This window comes from Syngnathoides biaculeatus, chromosome 6 (assembly GCF_019802595.1).
Source record: "Syngnathoides biaculeatus isolate LvHL_M chromosome 6, ASM1980259v1, whole genome shotgun sequence".
In the NCBI taxonomy this organism is placed as follows: domain Eukaryota; kingdom Metazoa; phylum Chordata; class Actinopteri; order Syngnathiformes; family Syngnathidae; genus Syngnathoides; species Syngnathoides biaculeatus.
This window is the reverse complement of record NC_084645.1, coordinates 25,991,113-26,017,900: the sequence shown is the minus strand read 5'-3', so window position 1 is coordinate 26,017,900 and position 26,788 is coordinate 25,991,113. Positions and strand designations below refer to the sequence as shown.

General features: G+C 41.4%; 2 protein-coding genes across 5 annotated transcripts in view; both read left to right on the top strand.

The window, feature by feature from the left end:
- The window catches only part of si:dkey-82f1.1 (DENN domain-containing protein 2A), a 46,899-nt gene extending 44,735 nt beyond the window's left edge, over positions 1-2,164 (top strand). For all 4 annotated transcript variants that reach the window (XM_061823203.1, XM_061823205.1, XM_061823202.1 and 1 more), the window contains 2 exons: positions 1,261-1,347; positions 1,524-2,164. In XM_061823203.1, the coding sequence (XP_061679187.1) occupies positions 1,261-1,347; positions 1,524-1,555 (119 nt within the window). In that variant the 3' untranslated portion in view covers positions 1,556-2,164. The remainder of the gene's footprint in view (positions 1-1,260; positions 1,348-1,523) is intronic.
- An 8,045-nt stretch (positions 2,165-10,209) lies between these two features.
- LOC133501970 (transcriptional enhancer factor TEF-3-like) overlaps positions 10,210-26,788 on the top strand; it is a 38,876-nt gene continuing 22,297 nt past the window's right edge. Inside the window, exons 1-3 of the mRNA XM_061822196.1 lie at positions 10,210-10,312; positions 12,025-12,384; positions 26,466-26,530. Of these exons, the coding sequence (XP_061678180.1) occupies positions 10,210-10,312; positions 12,025-12,384; positions 26,466-26,530 (528 nt within the window). The remainder of the gene's footprint in view (positions 10,313-12,024; positions 12,385-26,465; positions 26,531-26,788) is intronic.

Here is a 26,788-nt window from a genome sequence, read left to right as displayed (position 1 = left end):
GCTCCATATTTCGGAAGTTTAAGCACACTGCGCTGTAAATTTCTCTTTAAAAAACAGCAGACTGGATTTACCTTTTGATATTCATCTTGCGCATCTGAATGTGAAGATATTTATCTCTGCGCTTTAGTGGGTGGTGGAATGTAATCTCTTCTTAGAATAAGCTTCACGGGTTTCTCCCCTATGAAATTGATATGGAGAAAAATTACGATAAAAATGCATACCTAATACTGACAACGGAATGAGTAAATAGAGTTGAGTTTCTGAGGCTGGTCACACAGTTCTGAGGACCCGGGTTCAATCCTAGCCCTCGCTGTGTGGAGTTTGCAGGTTCTCCCCATGTCTGCGTGGGTTTGCCCCGAACCCTCTGGTTTCCTCCCACATCCCAAAAACATCCAACATTAGTTGGACACTCTAAATTGTCCGTAGGTGTGATTGTGAGTGTGGCTGTTTGTCTCTATCGGCCCTGTGATTGTCTCGCAACCAGTTCAGGGTCTCCCCTGCCTCCTGCCTGTTGACAGCCGGGATAGGCTCGAGCACTCTCCGCAACCTTCATGAGGATAAGCGGCTAAGAAAATGGATGGATGGATGGATGGATGGATGGATGGATGGATGGATGGATGGATTGATGGATGGATGGATGGATGGATGGATGATGGTGCCGATATCTGCCCTGCGACCGACTGGTGACCAGTTCAGGGTGTAGTTCGCCTTTCGGCCGAAGCTAGCCGGAGTAGGTTCCAGCTTTCCTGCGACACTTGTGAGGATAAGCGACTTGGATGATGGATGGATGGATGGATGGATGGATGGATGGATGGATGAATGGATGTTGGTGTCGATATCTGCCCTGCGACCGACTGGCGACCAGTTCAGGGTGTAGTCCGCCTTTCGCCCGAAGCTAGCCGGGACAGGCTCCAGCTTTCCTGCGACCCTTGTGAGGATAAGCGGCTTGGATAATGGATGGATGGACAACTTGTGTATGCGACAGTAGCGCTGAGCCTCAGGCAACGAGCAATCCAATCTCATCTTCAAATGCGATTCATGGAATAATCAGACCTGAATGTAAAAAAAAAAACAACCAAAAAGTCATATTTAATATCACTGACAACAGGCTAGTGGAACGGAGTGAGGTTCCCGAGTTTGAAAAAGTAAGCATGTCAATTGTGCTGCATCTCAAATCTGTAGACTAGAATCTGACTTTATTTTTTGTTTGTTTGTTTGTAGAAGTAACTTCCTCGACAAATTGTGTCCTTCCCCCTCCAGGTCTGTTTGAGGTGCGAGCGCAGGAGTATCTTCACTCACTTCCTGGAAGCGAGCAGCGAGGAGTAAACAAGTTCTTAAAAGGCTTAGGTGAGACTTTTTGACTCGTGGCAGATCCTTTGAGAAAATATGTCTTTGTTTCTGGAAATAAAAAATAGTTTTCCGTACGTCAAAATATGAATCAGCATAATATTGTGAGTCTTTTTTTCAACATTTTCATGGTGAACTTTGTTCTAATATAGTCTTTCTCATGATTGCTTTTGAAGGAAACAAGATGAAATTCCTCTCCAAGAAGTGATGCTTGAAAACATGCTGACAAAAGTAGGCGGGGGGCAGGTGGGGGGGTCGGGGGGTGGATAATGTGGGTCGCTTACAAATGAAAAGAAAACCCTTAAAGTTGAATAAACTCATTCTCGCTTGTGTGTGAATTCAAATTCAGTGTAAAGCAAAACACATTGTAAATACTTCAGGACATTTCTGGGCCACGCATACATTCCAACTACTTCCCATCGAAGTTTTGACGGTAGTACAACTTCTTCTTCAACAGGAGGCTTTAATTTATATTATTTCCTTTTTTTTTTGGATCAATGTAATCTCCCTTCGCGTGTGTGTGTAAAGAAATCTCCTGTAGTTTGTCCATAGGCTTTATTTAACGAGATCTAGACTTTTTTGTTGTTGTTGTTATTGTTGTTGACTGTACGTACAACCCTCGCAAGCCCATGAACTGTTTTTGCCTGTTTATCACCAGAGTAGGGATGAGCACCAACTGAAAGGAAAATGTGAAGAGGAGCAAAAAATGAATGTGAACTCTCACGTGTGGGTGTGTGTGTGTGTGCGCGCGCGTGTGTGTGTGGTAGGCTCTATAGGTTTGCTTTAACCTTTGAGAATGGAACCTTGTAAATAAAGATGTACATTTGAACTTGATGGCGGTTTTATTTGGTAACTATTTTGGAAATGATTGCGTGGGTGTTCTCCAGGCACTCCGGTTTCCTCCCACATCCCAAAAACATGCAACATTAATTGTACACTCTAAATTGCGCCTAGGTGTGATTGTGAGTGGGACTGTTTGTCTCGATGTGTCCTGTGATTGGCTGGCAACCAGTTCAGGGTGTACTCCGCCTCCTGCCGGTTGACAGCTGGGATAGGCTCCAGCACTCCCCGCGACCCTTGTGAGGATCAGCGGAAAAGAAAATGGACGGATGGCTTCGGGACCCCAGTGCTGTAATTCCCAGAATTACCACATTGGAGCGCCAGTGCTTCATTGCAGAAAACAAATAACTACGGACAACAAATTTTGTCAAATTTTCTTGCAAGGGCAAAATGATTTCTACTGTCAATGTGTAATCTTAGTTCACAGCAATAACATTCGCATTTGAACATTAATATTTGTCAAAACCGTTGCTCTCTGCATTCAAATAACAGAAAAGGATTTTTTTGACAGTATGAAGAATTTCCACGATAAACAAATTTGACTCTCATGATTTGTAGTATAGGAAAAATAAAAGTTTGACACACTGAATAGGAATAAAACAAATAAATGAATAAATAAATAATACGGAATAAAAATAATACCATTCACATGATAAAAACTAAAGTCTGTTATTAGGCTGAATAGTTGACGTTCCGCTTTCACCCAATACAACACGTTTTTGGCTCTTTGCTTTAACGAACAAGTCAATATCATTATTTGGCAAACAACATCATTAGTGTAAATGACTGACTCAGCATTATTGGAGTTGACATATTTGTGACAATGCCAATGTTAAAGCCTGTCTCTAAGCGTTCACACCGGAGGAAAAATATGACATTTTCACCCACCGTATAACGAACTTCAACATTTGACTTTCAGCATTCACACTAGAATAATAATAAACATCATGTCACTAATTGTATCATGGATATACAGTACTGACTATTAATGTTATTGTTGTAAATGCTTGACTCATCATTCACATCACAATCAATACACAATTTTTTTTGGCATGTGTGTGTTTGAGTGACTGAGAATTAATAACATTATGAAACACTTAGGTGACAGAATCATTCGCCGGTGTGAATAATACACAACAGGACAGCTGGCAAAGCGTTGGCCTCCCAGTTCTGAGGACACGGGTTCGATCCCGGACCTGCCGGTATGGAGTTTGCATGCAACATTAATTGGACACTCTAAATTGCCCATAGGTGTGATTGTGAGTAGGGCTGTTTGTCTCAGTGTGCCCTGCGATTGGCTGGCGACCAGTTCAGGGCGTACCCCGCCTCCTGCCCGTTGACAGCTGGGATAGGCGACCCACGTGAGGATAAGCGGTGAAGAAAATGAATGGATGGCAATGGATAACATTTATTTATCAATATCTGCGCCAATTTTTCGTCACCGCCACAATGACTGGAAGAACCAAATCAAACATTAATGTCTAGCACTTTATTATTATCAAATATCATCCATCATAATGGTCGCCATTGTACTTAACATGCACGTTTTGGGGCTTGCTGATTTTGACATAATGTGCATTTAATTTAAGTTCTGGGCAGCCGCCCACATATGAATTACAACAGCAAAGTACAGTTTTTTAACTATAAATAATTGACTCTTAGCTGACTCAGCAATAACGTAATCCATGTTAATGTTAAGAATAAAACTATTTAAGTCGCACGCGAACGCTTGACTTCCTGGATTCACTTTGCGTCATTTATTTATGAGTCAAACATCCAGCATCGATCCTCAGCGTGCGAAAGATAACATTCGCGCATTCTGACTTCAATTTAAATATTACAGCATATTAACACGAGACGGATTTTTTTGGTTCCCTAAATGCGAACGTGTGAGACTGCCCCCCCCCCCCACTTCCCTACATCCCCACCTCCCCTGCCCCCTCCCACGATGACGCGCGACGGGTCAGCCGTGCCTCCCCCTCCCACGGTCTTTTCTGCAGCTTTTTTTCCGCGGGCTTCATGTCATACCACGGCTAATTCCACAAATTCCTGCGCTCCTGTCGCACCGGGAAGGAGCCACAACAGTAACAAGAAAAATAATAATCATAATAAAAGAGAGAAGAAAAAAAGTCAGGAAAGAAACGGAGAAGAGGAGGGGAAATAAATAAAAAGTTGGCCAACTGTTGCTCCACCTGCCACCAGGTAAGACCTCCGTAGCGCTTTCTTCACAATTTCCTCGGCATGGGTAAACTTTCTCAAATGTGCCTCGGAGTCACGGTTTAAACTCAGTTTGCCACCGGGGATTATTCACTTTCACTGTCGGCCACGGCATTCCTGAAGTATTCCGCATTTGAAGGTGACATTTCGGGCATTTTACAGTCGCTCTTGTGAGTCGCTTGCAGTGATTGAGCGGGGGAACTTTTCGGACGACTTTACAATGGAGTCGCGTCGTTGCTTTTTGTCCTTTGGGGGGAAGCTAATAGGGTCGGGCCCTGACGTGACGTAGTTGATTAAAACACCTGCGTTCACGCGTTAATGGCGGACGAAGTACAGACGACGCACGAGAAACTCGTTATTATCGTTATTATTATTATCATCATATTCACTTCTCGCGAGCTTCAGGGGCTCATTTAATTTCCTCAACCTCAGCCCTGCACGTAATAAAGTACATTTGTGACAAGTACTTTAGCTTTTACTTCACTAATTACTTTTGCCACTTCGACAGTTTGTTTATTCGTGATGTATTTGCTGTGCTCAATAAAGTTTGAGACGTTCAATGGCACTCAAACTACTTGAAATAAAGTCATTTGGAAGGTACGCTGTCAGGCCACAAGAAATAAAAATACATTTTCACTTCAAACAAACTCCATGTTGTGTATTAAAAAGATAAATAAACGTAGCAACAGCAACGCACAAGCCGTTACAACCCTACTAAAAATGTTCTATAGAAATTCTATAGAATTTGTACAGACCAACTTGTTCTATAGAACTTTGGCTGTGATTTTCTACAGTATTTCTACAGAACAATAGCATTTCAATAGAAATTCTATAGGACTTGGGTCCTAAAGTTCTATAGTTCTTTAGAAATGTTCTATAGAATTTTTTTTTTAGCAGGGAAAATATGATGAATTGGTGTAAGTATAAATTTAGGATGTCATTAAAGTATTTTTAGGCTTGTACACATTTTAAAAGCGAGTCACTCGTGGTGTAATGGCGGCACATTTGCTTGTCTTGGGTTCAAGCATTCAGTGAGTCGTTATCGTCTGTCTTTGAATATGAACAGTGAGTTAGTGGTTAGACATCTGCCACACAGTTTTCAAGATTTGGCTTTGGAATCTACATCGCTGTGGTGTGACTTTATTAATGCTATCCGGCCAATAGCATGCTAAATACTTAGTTCATTTCAGCTGGTAAAAATGTATTTCTTATTTGCTTTACTTTTCAACCGTTCAAATTGTTTTTAATGTTTACCCTGTGAAAGATTTTCTATAGAATTCTATAAAATTTGTACAGAACAACTTGTGATTGTGATTTTCTATGGAATTTTTCTAGAAATTCCATAGGACTTGGGTCCTAAAGTTCTATAGTTCTTTAGAAATTCTTTAGGAATGTTCTATAGAACATTTTTTTCGCAGGATACATTTTTGTAGATGTGGAATGTACTTTCAACAAGCCACGCTGCGCTCCAATGTCCAATACTGTTGGCTATATTTACAGTATTTACACCTATGTGTCAGATTTTATAACTGGTTTTCATTACCGTGAATGATTGTTTGTCTATACGTGCCCTGCGATCGACTGACATGACCAGTCTTGGGTGTACGCACCCTGCGTCTCTCAAAGTCAGCAGGGCTAGATGAGAACATGTATTACAGAAATTAAATGGCTATGTTTCTAAAAAGAAATAAAAATGTACTTCGTGATATCATTGTCATGTTGACTCCTTCCGCGTGTGTACTAAAAGCATATTATCATTTTCAATCGCCAACAAACTTAGTGTTGCGGTTTAAAAACAACAATGCACGAGAAGTTATAAAATATGATACAATGGTGTAAATAAATACTGGCAAACAATATTTAAAGCAATACCAACTACTCATCCATGTTATCCTTTGGACGCATACAGTGTGCACAACTTGGCCTTGTCTTACTCGGCCGCAACTTAAAAAAAAAAAACAAGTAAAAGTGACTGAATTATTTTTATCCATGTCTTGAAAGTATAAAAGATGTTAGCCGCCTAATAAAATTAAGATAAAATAACCCTATTCATCTGTTGAAGAGACTCGACAGCCGGGAAAAGTGTGCCGTTTGTTAGGAATTGTGTTCAGTCATTTCCATGCGACAAAAAAAAAAAAGTGCTTCCTTTAACCTGTTTATTGCCATTCTCGATTGAAGACAATTATGTGTATTTAATCCTAAAACACAATGCAAAATCCCACCGAAGGGCTAACAAAACTAGCATCAACGTTGCAGTAGTTTTAACCCTTTAAGCCACAGGTGTCAAACTCAAGGCCCGGGGCCAGATCCAGCCCGCCACATGATTTTATGTGGCCCGCAGAGGCAAATCATGTGTATCAACTTCTATGATTTCTTTTGTTCAAATCTGTACCAAAATCTCAAATTTTCATATCGTAAATGATAACGAGATATTGCAAGCATTTTTGCGTTACCAAACAACAATAGTTGGAAAAACCCATTACACTTGATTTCTGTTTCCAAAACCCGTTTGTGAATTTTATGTGTAAATGTGACGAGGCGGTTAAGGATTTTTATGGTTTCACAGGCATAACGGCCCTCTCAGGGAAACCGCAACTACAATGTGGCCCGCGACAAGAATGAGTTTGACGCCCCTGCTTTAAGTGATGGATATTTAAACACAAACGGTGCTGCAACACACGTGCACAGTCAATATGACAGTGCAAGTGTACATTTTCTATCCTCTGTGAAAAATGACTAATATTATTGGGGCTTACTGAATCAATTCTAAGTCTATGATTTATGTCTGGATAATGCTGTCCATTGGTGTGCAGACCAGAATGAGCAGTGTCAACGGGCCTAATGCGCAATTTAATTCTTCACATTCTATTTATTTATGTTGTTCATACATGTTTTTATAAAGTACAATAATTTATGTTGTATTTTACTTAAAAACATTAAATACAAGTTATTTAATGAATTAGTCGACAAAGGAACCAGACCTTTTCCTATGTCAAAGTACATTGTGTTTCCTATAGGATTCCTATTTAATTTGAGGGATGACCCCCCCCCCCACCCCAGCCCCAAATTAGGGTTGAACTGTAAATTGTACCACTTTTTTGTGTTTTTTTTAGACTTCATAATCAGACAAATATGGACACACACTGCATGCACAATGCTCGCCTGTGTCTTCAACCTGGTGTTACGCCGAACTTCGCAGTTGGTACAGCTGCTGGAGCGGAAAGGCCGAGCGTGAGCGTCGTCAGTCAGAGTTCAAGCTCGCTAGAGTGTGTGTGTGTGTGTGTGCGTGCGTGCATATGTGTGTGTGTGTATGTGTGTGTGTGTGATGGCCTCCGACAGAGCAGCTGACAGGAGTGTGTGTTGCCGCGAGTGCAACAGGTGGAATGGCGCAGGGTGATGGAGCGGTAAAGAACACAGCTGTCAAGCCGCTGGGGAACGTGAATGTTTGTCTTTTTGCAGAATACTTTTTTCCGTTGATTTTTTTTTTTTTTTTTTCCTACCGCAATGTACCGACGCTGCTTTGTTAGTGTCCGTGTGCGATGGGCGTGTGTGTGGGTGTAAAGAAGCAGTCGCTCTGAGACGCCACTGCGCTCATCCCACATAGCGATCATTCCTCCCCGGATCGCATGAGAATGAAGAATAATGCGTCGCGCATGAGTCTCGGGCCGCAAACGCTTCACTGCGGCGTTTGTGTACACGTGTGTGTTGTGGGGGCGAAAATGCCGAAGAAATTGTTTTGTCAAACCTGTACAAGTGTACTGTACATCTTGTTGTACCTGAGGAGATTTTGTGGTGCAGGTGAGTCGAGAGCAGTTCTTTGAGTTTGTACTTGATGTAAATAGTTTGAAACTATTTTGTGCAACCTCAAACTGTGCTTCCGGAGTACCACCATAAGGATCTAAAATTAAAATACAGTAGATTTTCAAGTGTTCATTAAAAATTTAGGCCGAGTATTTGTTGCCAAAAAATATACGTGTATAGGGTGAGCGTTATGTATATACAATATACATGTTCAAAGCACTTGTCTTTGAAAGCAATTTTCCCATTCAAATGAATGGCAATGCCATTGATCTGTTCCAGCCTCCCTGAAAATCTTTTTTTTTTTTTTGTTGTGAAGTGTTTTGAAATAACAATAGCGTTCCATAAAAAATATACATGTATAGGGCTAGGGTTATGTATATACAATATACATGTTTAAAACACTTGACTTTGAAATCAACTTTCCCATTCAAATGAATGGCAATGCCATTGATCTGTTCCAGCCTCCCTGGAAATCTCTTTTTTTTTGGGGGGGGGAAGTGTTTTGAAATAACAATAGCGTTCCATTAAAAAAAATATACATGTACAGGGCTAGGGTTATGTATATACAATGTACATGTTCAAAACACTTGACTTTGAAAGCAACTTTCCCATTCAAATGAATGGCAATGCCATTGATCTGTTCCAGCCTCCCTGAAAATCTTTTTTTTTTTGTTGTGAAGTGTTTTGAAATAACAATAGCGTTCCATAAAAAATATACATGTATAGGGCTAGGGTTATGTATATACAATATAGATGTTTAAAACACTTGACTTTGAAAACAACTTTCCCATTCAAATGAATGGCAATGCCATTGATCTGTTCCAGCCTCCCTGGAAATCTTTTTTTTTTTTTTTTTTTTTTTGGGAAGTGTTTTGAAATAACAATAGCGTCCCATTAAAAAATATATACATGTACAGGGCTAGGGTTATGTATATGATCTGTTCCGGCCTCCTCCCAAATTTTTTTTTTGTGGAAGTGTTTTGAAATAACAATAGTATTCAATAAAAAAATATACATGTACAGGGCTAGGGTTATGTATATACAATATACATGTTCAAAACACTTGACTTTGAAAGCAACTTTCCCATTCAAATGAATGCCAATGCCATTAATCTGTTACAGCCATATATTTTTTTGGAAAGTGTTTTAAAATAACAACAGCGTTCCATAGTATTACACTTTATAAACACTTACAATTATGATATAATTGAAATGAATTCGTGACTTAAAAATAATCTTGTTTTTTTTCACACTTTCACCTTGAATGCAAAATGCTGCCTTAGCCTGAAGCAATTTTTGCAAATTTTTGCTCATATTTCAAGATAAAGTTGGCCAAAGTGATAGCTCGTATCTCAAGGCACCACTATGTTTAATTATTTATTATGAAACCACAGTAACTTTTTGGAGTTGCACATTGCCACCACAATTATAGGAAAATAAAACTAATGATTAAATTTAAATGTATTGCAAATAAAATAAATCAATATTGTACCAAAACAAATATTTTGAAAGAAGGAGTTCTGCGAGTTTAAATTGAAATATATTTTATTTAAAAGTTAAAGAAAAGTGAACTCTACTTAGCAAAATTGTCCAACCATTTATATTATTTCTCTTTTTGGAAAATGGGTCAGGAAAATGTGTGCCCCAGGATAACAACAGTTTTTTTTTCATTTTATTTTATTTTGTTATATTATTATTTTTGTACAAAGTCGAGCACTTTCCTACCTTTGTTGAGCATCTAACTGATTGTGGCACTTTGTGTCACGGTTTCGGCAATATCAATTTCTTTTGGTTTGCTCGGATGCGTAGCCGTGTGTGTATGGGGGGGGGGGGGGGCTGAGAAAGAAGCCACAGGAAAGTATTTTGGAACATCAGGGAGCTCAGAAGAAGAGTGACAGCACTTTCTGGGAGCTTCTGCCTCGCACATACCTGACTGCTTCTCCCCTTTCCTCAGTATAATCTGCTTTGAAGCCGCCGTCCATCCTCCACACGTAATTCGCCCTCATGTTTGGGCTTACGAGTGACGTCGCCGCTCGCCCTCCCTACCCTTTTCTTGCCCTAAATGGACACGCTCGGGAGTCCGACGGCAACGGACAAAGCTCCGATTGTACTGACTCATGAGGTCTTTCTCCAGAAAGAGCTTCCGTCTTGGCCCGTTTCCATTTTGCACGCACATCCTAAACAACATTGTATCGAGAGCAAACAGGATGTCCATTTGTCGCCGGACTTCGCTGTGCTTCCGCCCCATTCCTGCGTATTTCACTGATGTCAGTTCCAAGCTTAATTAGCCTCATTATTTGGATCTTTGGTTCCGCACCTATGGAAATTCCACCTTAACAATTAAGAATGCAGACGGCTACAGTGGAAAGGATGGAATGGGCGAAGTAAAAAGACCCCTCTGGCCTTAATAACCTGCTAAGCTCGCGTGTGTCTGTGCATGTCTGGATGGTGATCCCTCTTTAATGTGGCTCCTCGCGTATTGACTTTGGGTCCCTCTAGCACTTCTCCCTCCCCTTCCAGCTCATCTTCACACCAGGCGCCACTTCATTTTTTTTTTTCCCCGCCTGCGCTAACCGAATCAAACTCGCTTTCTACAGGTTGCTGTGGGGTCGTCAGGATTGTTATGGCAATATCTCAGGACCTGACGTGTGATATATTCGATACAGAGCAGTCATTCAGTTATTGCGTATGATTGGAAGCCTGATCGTTTCCTTAGTGACTTTCCAAATGCATCGCATCCCCAATAATTTGCCATTTTACTTAATGGGCCTATTGGGCAATTTCTTTCATTGCTCTATGGTGGGGCGGCACAGTGGATCGGCTGGAAAGCGTTGGCCTCATAGTTCTCAGGTCTTGGGTTCAATCCCGGACCCGCCTGTGTGGAGTTTGCATGTTCTCCCCGTGCCTGCGTGGGTTTCCTCCGGTCACCCCGGTTTGGTTCCACATCCCAAAAACATGCAACATTAATTGGACACTCTAAATTGTCCCTAGGTGTGATTGTGAGTGTGGCTGTTTGTCTCGATGTTCCCTGCGATTGGCTGGCAACCAGTTCAGGGTGTACCCCGCCCGTTGACAGCTGGGATAGTCTCCAGCACTCCCGCGATCCTCATGAGGATAAGCGGCAAAGAAAATGGATGGATGAATATTTTGGGGTGTTTTGACCCAAAAAAAAAAACAAACAAAAAGGATGCGTTGGCCGGGAATCGAACTGGGTCAACTGCTTGGAAAGGCAGCTATGCTAACCAGCAGCTAAGAAAATGGATGGATGGATGGATGGATGGTCTATAGGGCAGTTATGATTATGATGCTTTGAACTTTGCCTAGCAACAGGTGACTTTTGCAAAAAAACGTGATATGAACATGAACATTAGTTTGAGCAGTTTATCAGCTAGTAAAGAGAGAGCGAGTGTGTGTGAGAGAAAGAGAGAGAAATTAGCCACTTTTTCCTCTTATTAACTTGTTATTAACTGCGGGTGTCGGCAATAACATTACTCTGTGTGGAAAAATGAATCCTGCGACGCTTTGAAGCAGAGATTTTGCTACGATGATATGCTAATTTTTTATTAATTTTTTTGGTCATTGAATTATTTGAGTTATTCGAATTTTGGAGCCCTAATTGAAACCGTCTTTCACAAAAGTCTGAAATTTGAATGCAGAGAATCCCATAGTTACCGCACATGATCATAATATGCTCTTTCTCCCAAATGTGAACAATTGTTTGTTCTCTAAATGGTTGTTCTGTAAATTCCTGATCATTGCTGATGAAAATGATGATGATGATGACTCTTTGCATTGATGTTATTTTTCTTGCTTTTGTAGCGCTTCCCTGCAAACAACATCACATTGGTGGATTCCGCACAAGCAGGACCGCACTGTCGAGCCAAGCGACCTCACGTTTCCAACCTCGCCCGCCCCGAACTATCTTCCCGACCCCCAAGCATCCGGCCCTCGCTCCGTGGTCCCCTTCCCTTCTTCCCACCACGTCTACGGAGTGGGTGCCGGCTCCCTCTCCCAGGGCTGGGAGCGAGGAGCTGGGAGACACGCTAGATAAGCCCTTGGAGAATGATGCGGAGGGTGTGTGGAGCCCCGACATCGAGCAGAGTTTCCAAGAGGCCCTGGCCATCTACCCGCCCTGCGGCCGCAGGAAGATCATCCTCTCTGATGAGGGCAAGATGTACGGTACGCCCCGCCCATCTATCCGTTTCACTTTCCGATGTGTGACGAGGAGTATTTGACACACATGCACACACACTCTTTCGGCTTCTTCTGTTTCCTGCACAGCTGTCACTTCCACTTGGTCCCTTAACGCAACACATTGTCGGCCAAACCCTCACCAGCAGATGCTCAGTCCTTTCCCGTACGAAATATCAGAATCCAAATGCATCCTCGTTAAACGAGGCTCAGGATCTGAAGCCTATTGCGATTGTATTTAGAAAATGTTCTAGAACAAATGACAAAGTGATGAGTTATAAGGCAGGGTAGTTGTTTAGTGGTTCACATAGCTGACTTTCATGCACCTGGTGTTGAACTGTGACCAGACCAGGGGTGGAGCTCCCATATGGTCCCAAGTCAACTGGGATTGGACTCCAGCTCCCCTGGGACCCTGAACATTGTGACATTGTGATGATTGTGATGTGTTCTAAAACAGGATTTGTATTCATAGGAATTTCCTTGATTAAGAAAATTAGCAATCCACTTTCATCTTGAGAATTCAGATTTTTTTTTTTACGAATTTTGTTTTCTTTGACATGGACTCTCTTGTTAAAAAGAAAGGCAGCAAAGAGAACAGTAGCAAATTAATGTACCGTATTTTCCGCACTATAAGGCGCACTGCATTATAAGGCGCACCTCCAATGAATGGCATATTAAAAAAATTTCCATATATAAGCTGCACCACATTATAAGGCGCATAGAATAGACGCTACAGTAGAGGTTGGGGTTACGTTATGCATCCATTAGATGGAGCTGCACTAAAGACTCAATATTGATCCATACATAAGGTGCACCACATTGTAAGGTGCACCGTCAGCTTTTGGAAAAATTAAAGGCTTTTAGGTACACCTTATAGTGCGGAAAATACAGTAATTCCAGCCCACAGATTCTTGCTAATGTCAACTTGTGACATTTAGACCACCAACTGAAAGTACTTGCTCCAACGTGTATTGTTATGTGTTATTTCACTAGCGAACATCACTTAGTAGTGTTGACGGTAAACCGTGTATTGTAATTTTTACATCCATCCATTTTCTGAGCCGCTTACACTCACAAGGGTCACGGGAGTGCTGGAGCTTATCTCAGCTATCTTCGGGCAGGAGGCGGGCTACACCCTGAACTGGTTGCCAGCCAATCGCAGGACAGCAATTTTTACAATGTAGCCTGTTTTAGTCGGGGTGGAACGTTATGTCAGAAATCCTGATTACCGTAATTTCCGGCCTATAGAGCGCACCTGTTATAAGCCTCACCCAGTACATTTGTAAAGGAAATATGATTTGGTGCATACATAAGCCGCCCCTGTGTAAGAGCCGCAAGTGCCCACATTGAAACACGAAAAATTTACAAAGAAAGACGGTAAACAGAAAGCGTTTACAAAGTTTTAATTCTTTATCTTAGCTTAACATAGCAACAAGATGGTAGCACGAACAGGGTTGGTTTAAAAAAAAAAAAAAAAAAAAAACGGCTGCGGCAGCTACACAGTAGCAACATGGTAGCATAGCACTAACAGGGCCAGTTAAAAAAACATACCTAAATCACTCAGATGGGGCAGTAACTCAGCAGCGGCCGCTAGCGCGGCGCTAACCACGCTAGTTGCTAGTAACACATGCGTACACAAAAAGCAAGATATCTGTGTTAACGCACACATGGTTGAGTTTGATAGTGACACGCAGACAATGTGTGGGAACAAAAGGGGGATGGGACGCTAATGCGGCGCTAACAGGGCCGGTAAAAAAAAAAAAAACATACTGGCAAACGTCACTTCCTCGACACATATTCCACCGGTCTCACTCTCTTACCTTTTCTGCTCGAGTCCCCCTTGCGGCCGTTAGAAAAAATGCACAAATTAGTCGCATCACCGCATTGGCCGCAGGGTTGAAAGCATGGGGAAGAAAGTCGCGGCTTATAGGCCGGAAATTACGGTAGTTACATACCCATGTTTTAAGTTACCATATTTTCCGCACTATAAGGCGCACCTAAAAGCCTTTAATTTTCTCAAAAGCCAACGTTGCACGTTATAATCCGGTGCGCCTTATATATGGATCACTATTGCAGCCCCCATCTAATGGATGCATGACGTAACCCCAGCCTCTACTGTAGCGTCTATTCTATGCGCCTTATATATGAAAAAAGTTTTGAAATAGGCCATTCATTGAGGCTGCGCCTTATAATGCAGTGCACCTTATAGCGCAGAAAATACGATATTAAGTTGTTCACATTTGGTAGATTCATAATAACCATCCCAAGTTGCATGTTAAGCAGAGACAACAAGTTCTGTCCTAAAATAGTGAAATGAGCTAAAAACCCCAAAAAATAATCAGGATAACTTTCCTTTTTAACTTCAAAGAATCTGAGCCATGCCACTGTTTGAGCAGGTGTGTGCAAAGGTAAGCTGGCATTCCTCCACGACGTCGCTGAAAGATGTTTGCTAACAACTGGCACTGGAGTCTTGGACAGATCCAGTTTTGGAAAACGCGTTGGGTATAAGTATTGGCGCTATCAGACGAGCTCTGTCATCGCCTTGTATTGTGACGGGGCCAAAGCGCTACTTTAACTGTGATTGTTGCTACCTTTAGTTGACACTTAAACCCTTTTAAGCCACAAGGATCACCCTTGTGAAGGTGATTGTGAGTCATTTTTTTTAATCACAGAAATGTGAGGTTATATGGGCAAAGTGGGGGGGGGGGGGGGAAGTGAACCCGGTTGTGGGGGGTGATGTGCACCAGGGAGTGCACTGGCCTGCCAGGAATGGCATGTGCACTTGGTAGTCTGGGGGTTCAAGGCAGCTCAGCTGTAACCCTAAACCAGAATAGACGTTTACCCTTTGAGGGCCTGGAGAGCAGGCCAGGGGTAGGGAGGGACAAATAAACACCAAGGTGGACAGTGGTGTCTTGCACGGTCTCGGGCCCCAGCACAGTTCTCTCACACCTGTCCCCTCAGTACACCGGTGCTATTTCGGGGATTTACCTTGTGCTCACCTCACCGTTTGAAAATCATTCTCCCTCTCGCCATACCCGCTCCGATGCAAGTCGAAGCAGGGGATTTTTATTAAACTTGTGTTTTCTCTGAACCAGACGTGCTAATCAAACTGAAAACGAATTCATCTGACGTTTTATATGCATACGGTGTTTTAATTAATTGAAAATGTTTATACAGTTTTTTTTTTTTTTAAATCTTTTTCACATGTAAGACTCATTTTCCTTGATTTTTACGTTAAATTGCAGTCATCCTTTGCGAGAAATCAGGGTTAGTAGATTACTACCTGCTGCTTCGGTATGTACTTGACAGCCCGTGAAAGTTTTCATGGTCATTTTTCCCCCCCAATGCCAGAACGGTGTAAAACCCGTGACAACATTCTGCATAGGGGCAAGGGTAGAGGGTTACGTCTTGGGCTTGTGAGTGAATGCTCGAACACCTTGCCTGTTGATTAATGTTAAGAGGTTAGGGATGTGTGGTTCTTGTTGGATTTAGGGTTTGGGGACAGGTTAGAGTTACGTTTAAGAAATGGAATGACAGAATGCTTGTCCAATCAGGTGAGGGAGATAGGTTAAGGTTAGCTGTTGTAGTTAGCGACACAGTACCTCTACATTAACTCGTTCACTGCCACCAGTTTTCATGAATATGTACACGTTATTGACAAATGATGGTTGGAATCTTGTAGATGAGGGGTGCTCAATGCAATCGATTGCGAGGCAGTCTTGGTCAGAAAAAAAAGAAGACTTCAGCCAACGTTTCCTCGAAACTGCGCAAGTGTGCAATTGAATATCTTCGCAGATATTCTGCGTTGCGAGCAAAAAAAAAAAATAATCCACTGCAAATTGAAAGTATAACAAAGAGCTATTCAGTTTGTGGTATTTTGCAATGTGATTCAACGAGTGAGGGATGACTGGTTATTCCACCCAATGGAATAATTCGTACTGTAAAAAATGAAAAGAAGCCACTGGTTTCTTTTAGGCAGCACATGGAACTTTCTCTAAAAACGACCGCTGCTCCGCCTCACTTTCTTTTTCCTCGATTACCTTACATTCGCTCCGCCCCCTCCTGCTCTAAAACTCGTACACTCATACTTATAAATGTTATAGTATTTACGCAGCCCATCAATGTGTTTTATAATGACAGCATCCACCACCACCGCTTTAGTTAGCAACACAGTCTGGGCAATGTAGAGCAAAGATGAGCTCGACATGCTGCTTATGTTTACTTTTGATATTAATGGAGAAATTTAAAAAAGAAATGCTGTTGTTTTAAGATGCAATGACTGTCGGGAGTATGTGAATCATCAAAGAAAAAGTAGTTAAACTGGACGATATTTTATCTTTTCCGAGTGGGAAAAGTCTGGTCTGAAGCCAAAGTAGAAAGTGCTGGATGAGAGGGTGTGTAATTTTAAAATTCCACCTTGGCACAGCCTGATCCAGGATGAAAGCACAGACGGTACAGTGCACAAAAAGCTAATTATGTATTTTAAATATAGGAGGCAACATAACATTAACCTTAAAACGGTTTGGGAGCATCATCATAATCCTCCCACGTCGTTGGTAGATGGCTGCTTGAAAAGTAGATCTTGGGGTAAAAAAAAGTCTGGGCAACCCTGCTCTACATTAACTCGTTTACTGCCAGCTGATTTCATGAATACATACACGTCATTGACAATCGATGGTTGGAATCTTGGAGACAAATCCAAATGTTGATGTTAATGAGTTAAACTTAGAACATTCTTTCCTAACCTTTTAACTAGCTGAAGTACATATGAAGAGTTTGTTTTCAAAACGCGACATAGGCATTTTTTCAGATTTACGAAAACTCGCGCCAAAATTATCCAGCTCCGAATGGTAGTTATCGGGATACTCTGATTTTTGTTCCAAGTGCGACATATCGTTCTATATCAGCCAAGGAAGATGGCGTTTTATTTCAAAATGCGACATATCGAGATCTTATTTAGAGCAAAATGCGACATAATTTCGTTCAATCAGCGTGCGCTGCTGAAGCAAGCAGCATCCAATCAGAATTCGTCTAGAGGGAAGTTCCGGTATCTTCCACATCATCATCCAAAATGGCTGCGCCCACGTTTGAGAGAGATGCTAATGCCGAGTTCGATTTTATGTACGAAACACCGGAGATAATACTTAATTTTAATTCTTTATGAAATTATTGCAATTTAATACTTCAGTTCTCATCCAAGTACCATTGTATCTGAATGTAATAAACATACTGTTTTGTCTATGATTGTGTAATGCTTCAATAGTAATTTTGTTGTTCAAAATATTTCACCAACGATCATTAATGAATGAATAAATTTTTATAATTCTATGCAATCTTTTTTTTTTTTTGCCATTTTTTTATAAGGACAGTTGTCGGCTATGACTTAAGAAAAGATGACATTAAAAGGAAATCAATACCCTTGGAGTAGACTCAGTTTCTGTCTATGAGCATTATGAATACTGTTATTATTACTACAGACTTATATCCTATTCTGCAGACAGCGACAGCTATAAATAAAATCAAAAGAAAGCAGACTCAATGAGTCAGATTTCAAACAGTGAATTTGTGAGTTTGAAACCGATTTCATTTTGGAGATGTGTGTATGAGATCGACTACCTATTTTTTTTCTGCTGGTATCCCTCGCAACCCATATTAACCTTGGTAGACTGGTTTGAAGCAGTTTACTTTCTTAATGATCTCACATCAACTTATAAACAAAATTAATCAACTGAGTGACACAATGCCTGCAGATGTCGGATTGCAGAATCACATACAGATACACAAAATTACAATGATGTAAACTCAGCCTTTCCAAGACCTCATACTGAACAAACAAACAGTTTCTAAATAATTGAAAAACACCTTTTTAAAAGAAATTCCCATTTTTTCATCTCCTTTTTCAACATCTGACATTAGTGAGCTAATTGTGAAAATTGTGACTGGTGACTGACCCTTATTTCTGATACCTAACTCTCTAAATGTGGTGGTCATGGTCTTAAATATTATTTTAAATTGCTTGAAATGTTGAAAGGCAAATAGTTTTCATGATTGCCTATCAAAAGCAACTGATTAAAAAAAAAAAAAATACAGCTGCTCCTGAAGGTTTAAGTCGAAATTTGGATAGGTCTCACTTTGCCAAGAATAGAATGTTTGGATATGTCTCATTTTGGAGAAAAAATGAAATTTGTCATCAAAAAAACTCTGTGAATATTAAAGCCAATATTTTTTTGTAGTATGGTGTTGAGTTACTTTTTAGCATCTCTTTCCATCCCCCAATAGTTAGAAACATAAATTGAGTTTATTGTTTTCACTTCAATACCAAGCCCTTTTCTCAAAATGAAAAAAACGGATATGTCTCATTTTGAAAACAAACTCTTCATATTTTACATGACAAAAATCTGATGGCACACCACCAAACAAAATTGTCTCAAAAAGCAGATACACTGAAATGATGATCTCATCTCACTTACAAATGAAGTCCGTGTTGAAATCCGGGCCGGTTTAGGAGAACACAAAGCTAGAGTATTTGTCGTATCAATGGCAACAGATGGAAATACATCTTAATTGTACTTTCTTGCGTCGAGTAGACGATAATTAGGTGCTTGTCCATTTTCCTTTTGAATGCATCGGCAGCTGCTTTCCAACCCAACATTGATGTGACACTTCAAGATTTGAATGGATGCACATGGGCCAAGTCTACCCGCACCACCATTTCCCCGAGACGGCCCTGATTGTTCATAGTTTGGAGCCCCTGCAGCTTTAGAGGCGTCTACTATATCACCACTGGCCAGCAAACTCGCGTCATTCAAGCAGCCACAATCAATGCAATGTCACTTTGTAGGTCGTTAGCGTCGATCGCGTTGTCGCAGCGTCAACTGGTTGTCATCTCTCCGGCGGCCAAATTAAATATCTACTAGGCAATGAGTTGATTCTCTTGAAAAGGTTATTTGGTGGCCTTCAACATGTTATATATGGACTCTAGTCAAAACAGCAAAGTCTGTCTGTTGGCTGAATGCGACATACTCTGAATTTTAGGTCAAATTCCGACTGAGGAATGAATGCCATTCTTTGGTGCAACTATGACATTGAGTCTGCAAGCAGCAACGTCGGAGGAATGTGTAGTCATATCCATTGTAAATTCTGTAATTGAGCGGTATGTTTTCAGCGCATATCCCTCATATATTTGCCACATTTTTCCCGGCCCTTGAGCAGGCCTATTAGCCGGCTTATCAGGGACGGTGTCGAGGATATTGTGGTGGTTCTGTGCGCCTGTGGTAATCCGACATGCGTCTGCCAAGGAAAACATTTCCTGCCTTGTGTAGCTCTCAGCAACAGACGCCTTGCAACTCCGACTGCAGGCCTCATGCTGGAATAATGGTGTGGGGAAAAAAAAAGTAAAAATTGCTTTTACTACGGTGCAGAGTAGTGTGGAATGCGGCATTGAAAATTATATTATCTCCCCATACAACTGTAATGACAATTTTTATGCCTGTATTCAATGTGCGTTATTTACTCTTTGGGCAGGGTTAAATCTTATTACATCCTGCGTGATGCAGCTGTTTGGTTTAGTCACGCTTGATTCGTTCACAGCTGTGAGAACATCTCTTATCCAGGATTTTGATGGTTCTGTTCATGTGGAAAAAAAGGGGGGAGGCTTTCATTACTGTTGTGAATGAAGTCAACAAAGCTTCCCCGACTGCTGACAGGATTTTCACACAGTTTTGCAAACAAAGAATATGCACACAGCGAAACATTATCCCCCTAAGCTTTGCTCGCGCAGCCCGTCATTCTATTGTTGTCTTTTTGTACGTCGATATAAATATGTTATATGGCCCTCAAGGGATTCTCATTAAAAAATGTGATGTAAAGGTCAGTGGAAAGCAGCAGGGAGTCCCCTCACTTAGGTGTAAACTTTGCCAGTCCAGTGAGAGATTCACTGGCGGTTTTAACCTGAGCACGATTTAAATGGTGCCTATTGAGCAAGAGCATCAGACATGGTAGACATGGAGACACACACACACACACACACACACACCACACACACACACACACACACACACACACATATATATATATATACACCGTAATACTACAGAACCGCCACACCTCACTCACTGCCAATGATGGCTGTTAAATTCAAATTTTCACTTTAATACGGTGGACTGGCAGTAATCTCTGCTCACTTAATGTAATATTTTTTCAAAATCAGAAATATTAAGTGGGTGGGACGGTGGTTCAACTGGAAAGCGTTGGCCTCACAGTTCTGAGGACCCGGGTTCAATCCCAGCCCTCCTGTGGGGAGTTTGCATGTTTTCCCTGTGCCTGTGTGGGTTTTCTTTGGGCACTCCGGTTTCCTCCCACATCCCAAAAACGTGCAAAATTAATTGGACACTCTAAATTGCCCCAAGGTGTGATTGTGAGTGTGGATGTCGTTTGTCTCTATGCGATTGGCTGGCAACCAGTTCAGGGTGTACCCTGACCTCCTGCTTGTTGACAGCTGGGATAGGCTCCAGCATTCCCTGCGACCCTTGTGAGGATAAGTGGCGAAGAAATTGGAGGAAAAAAAAAGAAGAAATACTAAGACAAGAAATAAAGCATTTCCAATATGGTGCTCGCGCTGCCAATAATCAGGCACTAATAATAATAAAAAATATTTTCCAAAAGCATTACAAGAGTAGTAATTGAACTAATAATTCATACTCCTTGTCCAGAGGGCATCTCCAGTCCATCTCAAAGAAATACATCTTAAAGTATGACAGCGTTATTTTTCATAGCAATCTTTAATCACTGATATTACTCATCACTTTCATCAGTGGCACAAAGTTAGATGTGGCATCAGGCTCCAAATTAAATGTCATCCTCAAATGAGCCTTCTGTCCATATAAAGTGGTCATCTTGGAAATCAAACTCACATTTGAATGAGTCACATTTTAAGATTACAACTGTTCGGATTTCCATCTGATGTTCGTGTGTCACAATGTAATCCCTCACGTTTCTGTTTAAACATCAGATTTTTACAGTATCATCGTGAAATGGATATTTGCTGTCACACCATATTGCAGGGTAGGAATGTGTTTAAGTACAATGTCAGTAAATTGTAATGATTAAAGAATGTGCAATTTATGTTGTACGAGAAAAAAAAAAATCTTCCCTGCAGCCAGGTAACAAAAAAATATTTTTCAATGTTATAGGAATTCAACAAAGATGACCCTTTTGAACTGTTTTGTTGCCACCATGTACAAGGTGCAAAAGAATTATTTACAACTCAGCCAGAAAAATGCAATAACAGAACATAAGCCCATTAGTTAAACAGCGGGAAAAGTTTGGCTCACATTTGACTGAACCAGGGATGGGTTGACAAGCACTTAAAATTGACACCGGGATGACAGATGCATAATTAAGGTGATAATTAAACAGAATTAGCTGCATCCCACAAAAACCAGCAAGCAAAGGAGGCTGATAAGTGTTTCATTATTTATAAAGTGTCAAATATGGCCGTGTGAGTCAGTTGTTGAACGTTAACATCTTGGGACTATTTGTAGGGTCAAATCTTGAGGGTGTAGACACACAATAAAACACAAAGTAGCTATCAACTGTTTGGGTGGAACGCTGAGGAAGTCCACATCCAGCTGTAAAATGGCTGCGTCAAAGCAAAATAGAGAACTCCTTGGTAAATTTTTTTTGCTTAGATTTGAAATTTCAATGTTATAGTAGGCGTGTCCGTCAATTTCACGCCAATCGGTTTCAGTTTCAAAGGTGCACATGGTACACTTTGTACAAATTCCGGCAGGGTTTATAAGCGCATGACAACAACTGTGGAGTTCTACAGGGAAGCTTCCTAGAACCACTTCTTAATGGATTTGCCACTGGAGTGATATTTGTAAAGTGAAAGTCAAGTTCAGTCACCGTTTTAAATGAACAATAAAATGATAGTCGTAAATTACTGACGTTTTGGTTGCATTTAGTGGTAGCGCGTGGATGATTACTAATTCATTTATTGCAAATGTAACTTCCTTGATTGAATCTGATCAACCTCCCTGGTAATTCTTGTATTTTTGCCACTTGTATGTGACTCATTATCATCAAAATATGACACTCGTCTTTTCAGAGAACACTTAGCTGAACCCGATAGCAGGGGGAGGGAAATAACACCCAACCAAGACATTCCAGCAGCCTAAATGTGACCTTCCTTAGCAGACGCAGTCCGAGCTATGGATGGAAGTCTGATGGCTGCCAGAGAAAGATAGAACTTTGTGTATTTTTACATTATGCAGGTGTACATTCTGCTCGCATAAGATCTGATACCACTGATTTATGTGCTGATGTGTGCGATCAAGTTCTCCCAATTAATCCAGAAAGGTTTTGTTGTTGTGCACACAAGAGATGGACCTGTGGGGTTATGCTGGAGCGGCAGATGCAGAACCCGGTGTCAGTGTATAGGAATGTCAGGAATGTACCGAGCAGGAGTGATTACACTGGGCCATTGACGGAGATTTATGACCTGCCTGGTCCAAGGATTGACTCTGGTTGGTGGACACCAGGGTGTGGCTTTACTAGCCCGATCCACCTACCAAGTGACCTCTACCAAAATTAATGACTGAATGGGTCTTTTGGGGGCGGCAAAGCATTGGCCTCACAGTTCTGAGGACCTGGGTTCGATCTCGGCCCCGCCTGTGTGGAGTTTACATGTTCTCCTCGTGCTTGCATGGCTTTTCTCCGGGCACTCCGGTATCCTCCCACATCCCAAAAACATGCAACATAAATTGGACACTCTAAATTGCCCCGAGGTGAGATTGTGAGTGTGGCTGTTTGTCTCTATGCGATTGGCTGGCAACCAGTTCAGGGTGTACCCTGCCTCCTGCCCGTTGACTGCTGGGATAGACTCCCACGACCCTCGTGAGGATAAGCGGTGAAGAAAATGGATGGATGGATGGATGAGTCATTTGGTGACTCGTTCACCCCATTGCCACCAATATGAATTGGATTAAAAGTCTGTTCAAATGCCAGATTTTTGTATTATACAAACTTAGAACAATATAAATCATTTAAAAATGTTTTCAGCTATTAATGGAACCTATGTTGCAACTCATTTAAAACCTTTTTTTTTTAAATAAATCTTTTCAAGATAGGAAGTTAAAATAAAGTCTCACTCAATCTTTCTAAACTCACCCACATCCCTGTTTATAGGACGTTGTGTAAATTTGTTCAACATAAATTACAGTTACTTGACCTACTGAGATTCTTTTTCTTTTTTTTAAGTAAAATTTCAATAATGGAAAAATGTTTAGAAATAATTTATCTTGGCCTTATTTTTTCCACATCGCAAACACCTGGCATTTGAACAGGGGTGTGTAGACGTTTTACATTCACTGTATGCATTGAATCTGGATGATTTTCACGTTAAAAACAAATTCAGACCTGAACTTGGTCTTCATTCACGTCCTTTGGTGAAGTCCACCTTCATTTTGTGTTCTGCAGAATTTTGCGATTTATACTTTTTTGGCACGTTGGTGTTTGTTGGTTAGGTGGCAGGATCACGCTTGGATTAAGGATTAGGGTTAAATCACTTGCTAATTTTCAGAATATTTACTACTGATTTGAGGCATCCAGTTAATTTTATTTTGATATTTTTTTTATTCTTGTTAAAAATACAAGAATTCTTTCAAATTTTCCTTTATTTCTTAATTGGAAGTGACTGTAGCTACCTTGATTGATGTGCAAATCGAGAAGTTTGTGTTTTCTGATGGTTGGTTGATAATAGATGATATCACGAGATATCTTTTCACCGTTATAGTCTGCTTGTATTTGGGCAATGACCGCCAGACCCTGCCTTTGGAGTTATAGCGGCAACCGGTTTTCAGTGTCTGATGGTCAGCAGCCGTTTTGTAATGTGCATTATTGCCACCCACAGAAGGGGAGTTGAATGAATGCATTAAATATGCACAAATCGCAGCTCTAATTTCATGCATACCTTTGAGAACCCCCACCCGTCACAGATGCCCTGCTACTTGTCAAACTGCAGCCTCGGTTGGCCCAAGTCGTCCGTCTGGCTAATTCTCATCGGATGATCTCATCACTGAGTGACTGACTTGCCTCTGATCTGGTGGCTTTGATGGAAAATATTTTGAATGGGTCCTTCGTCAAGCGACCATCTGATACCAGGACCAAATCGACACATATTATCATTTTACCACCTGAACCACAGATGCCTATTTGCCTCTTTTATAGTGATTCCGAAAGAACAGACTGGCTGCCAGGTTTCTAATATTCACTAAAGCACAATTTTTGGTTACAAATCATCTTTTGTTTTTTATGTGGTTAGGGTATGATGTGGAATGTGCATCATTGAACAGCATTTCCATGTTCACCCCATGCTTGTGTGGGTTTTCTCCGGGTAATTCGGTTTCCTCCTGCATGTGGTGACATGAAAAACAAATCCCTAAAAAGCTCCAGAAAAAAACAAAACACTTATTTAGTTACTCCTATTCCCATGAGATTTGTTAATATTTCATATAAATTCAAGAATGAATAATGTTTTTTTCCCCTTTATACCCAAGGACATTTTGAATGAACTCCAAATGTGATGCTTTTTGGAGTGTTTGACTTTAAAGGCTCCCCAGGTCTGGTCTCACGAATCATATTCCTGATTTTATAACTTTCGCCCTGCGTGTAAAGAAGACGTGGCCAAAGGAAACCGCATGACCGTTGTCCTCTGGTGCAACCGGAGACTCTCAACGTGCGAGAGGGTGAGCAGGGGTGACTCTCGCAAAGGGAACAAGGCCAAGATTTACTGTGGGCGTAAAGGCATATTCCATAAACATTGACACACACACCAGCTGCCTGGCAGCATCACTGGGCTGGGCCTCCTTTTGGTCCGGTGGCCTGTGCTGTCTGTCCCGGGTCGGGTCCCGAGGATCTGATAGCCGCCGGGGTCGCCACCTGCTTCGCCACTGTGAGCTGTCTGTCAGTAGTGGAAGTCCACTGATCCGCTGATGTGGGCTGTCACTCTGACACTGAAGCGGGCCTTCACAGAGACATGTCCTGTATAGTATATACCAGAATACAGCATTGACAAAATTCTTTCCTCTGAAAATCAAAGGATGCAAGGGCCACTTTGACTGGATCACTAAAACTTTACCATCAAGCAATTATATTTCATCTATACAGTGTATTTGGGTTATTTTTAAAAACTGCTACAATTAGTGTGAAAGGTTTTTGCCCTATATTCCATTTGATTACATCCAGGTCTCTAGCGAGCAGATCTCCATTTATCCCAACCAAAGCAAGAACAATCTGTTTGAGTAAACTGTCATTTGTTGAAGCAGTTACTTGAAGCTCCACTGTCATGCCTATAAACATTCTAAAATAGATATTGTAATGAAAAATACATATAACATTATTCACTTCAATGTCTATACGAAAAATTAAATAACGAGCGGAGAGCATGTCATCCATGCGCAAAGTTGCGGAAGTCTCTTTTGACATCCAAGTGGTCGCCATATTGCCTGCAATGTCATCAGCAGATGTTACACTGGGACATTCGCCATTGAAAACACCCTGTGCCACCTACTCTGGGACACGGAAGCTCTTTTCGAAGAAGAGAACATCTCACAATTGAGTGGAATGACCTGGGCAATATTACCCCATCATTTTGAGCCATATTTTGATGATACGCGGATCACTTCTAACTAATAACAAACTCTCCCGACGGTATTTAGCGTACTCAGGAGCACCCAGGCGGTGGAGAGCTAATTTCTCCTCCCGGCCAAACCACCTCCGCGTCGGGGCCGACGCGGAAGCCATCGCCGGCAAGCAAGCCGTCGCTGGCGGGCGAGCCGTGGCAAGTGAGCCGACACGCGAAGTTGACAGTTATTAGAATTTCATAAACATTTTGAGTTTATATTGTAGCTGCAGTGACCATCCAGCTTTGGTTATACATATCGTTCTTTTACCCAATCTTGTAAGTTTTCGAAAGTGTCCCTTGCCAATAAGTATGGTTAAATTTATTCTGTTTTTCTGTAAAAAATTAAGGCAAAGACATGTTAAAATGATGGCGTTTTTCATTGCAGGACGAAACGAGCTAATCGCACGGTACATCAAACTCCGCACTGGAAAAACGAGGACGAGGAAGCAGGTAAGTCCAACGGAGCCGACGCCTCTTGTGAGCTGTTCTTATTTGTGAACCCCTTCAGAAAGTCCGCACCCGCTGAGTGATGCCCCCGACTCGGTAGCAACCCCTGAATTGCTGTCCCGATGATTGATTTAGGGCCAGTCGCCCTGTGTATGGATGCGAATGGATAGTGTGTTTGCGTTATTTTTTTTTTATTTAATTTTATTTTTTTTTTTTTGGGGCCCCACGGATGTGTTGCTCGTTAGAGTCAACGAGAAGCTA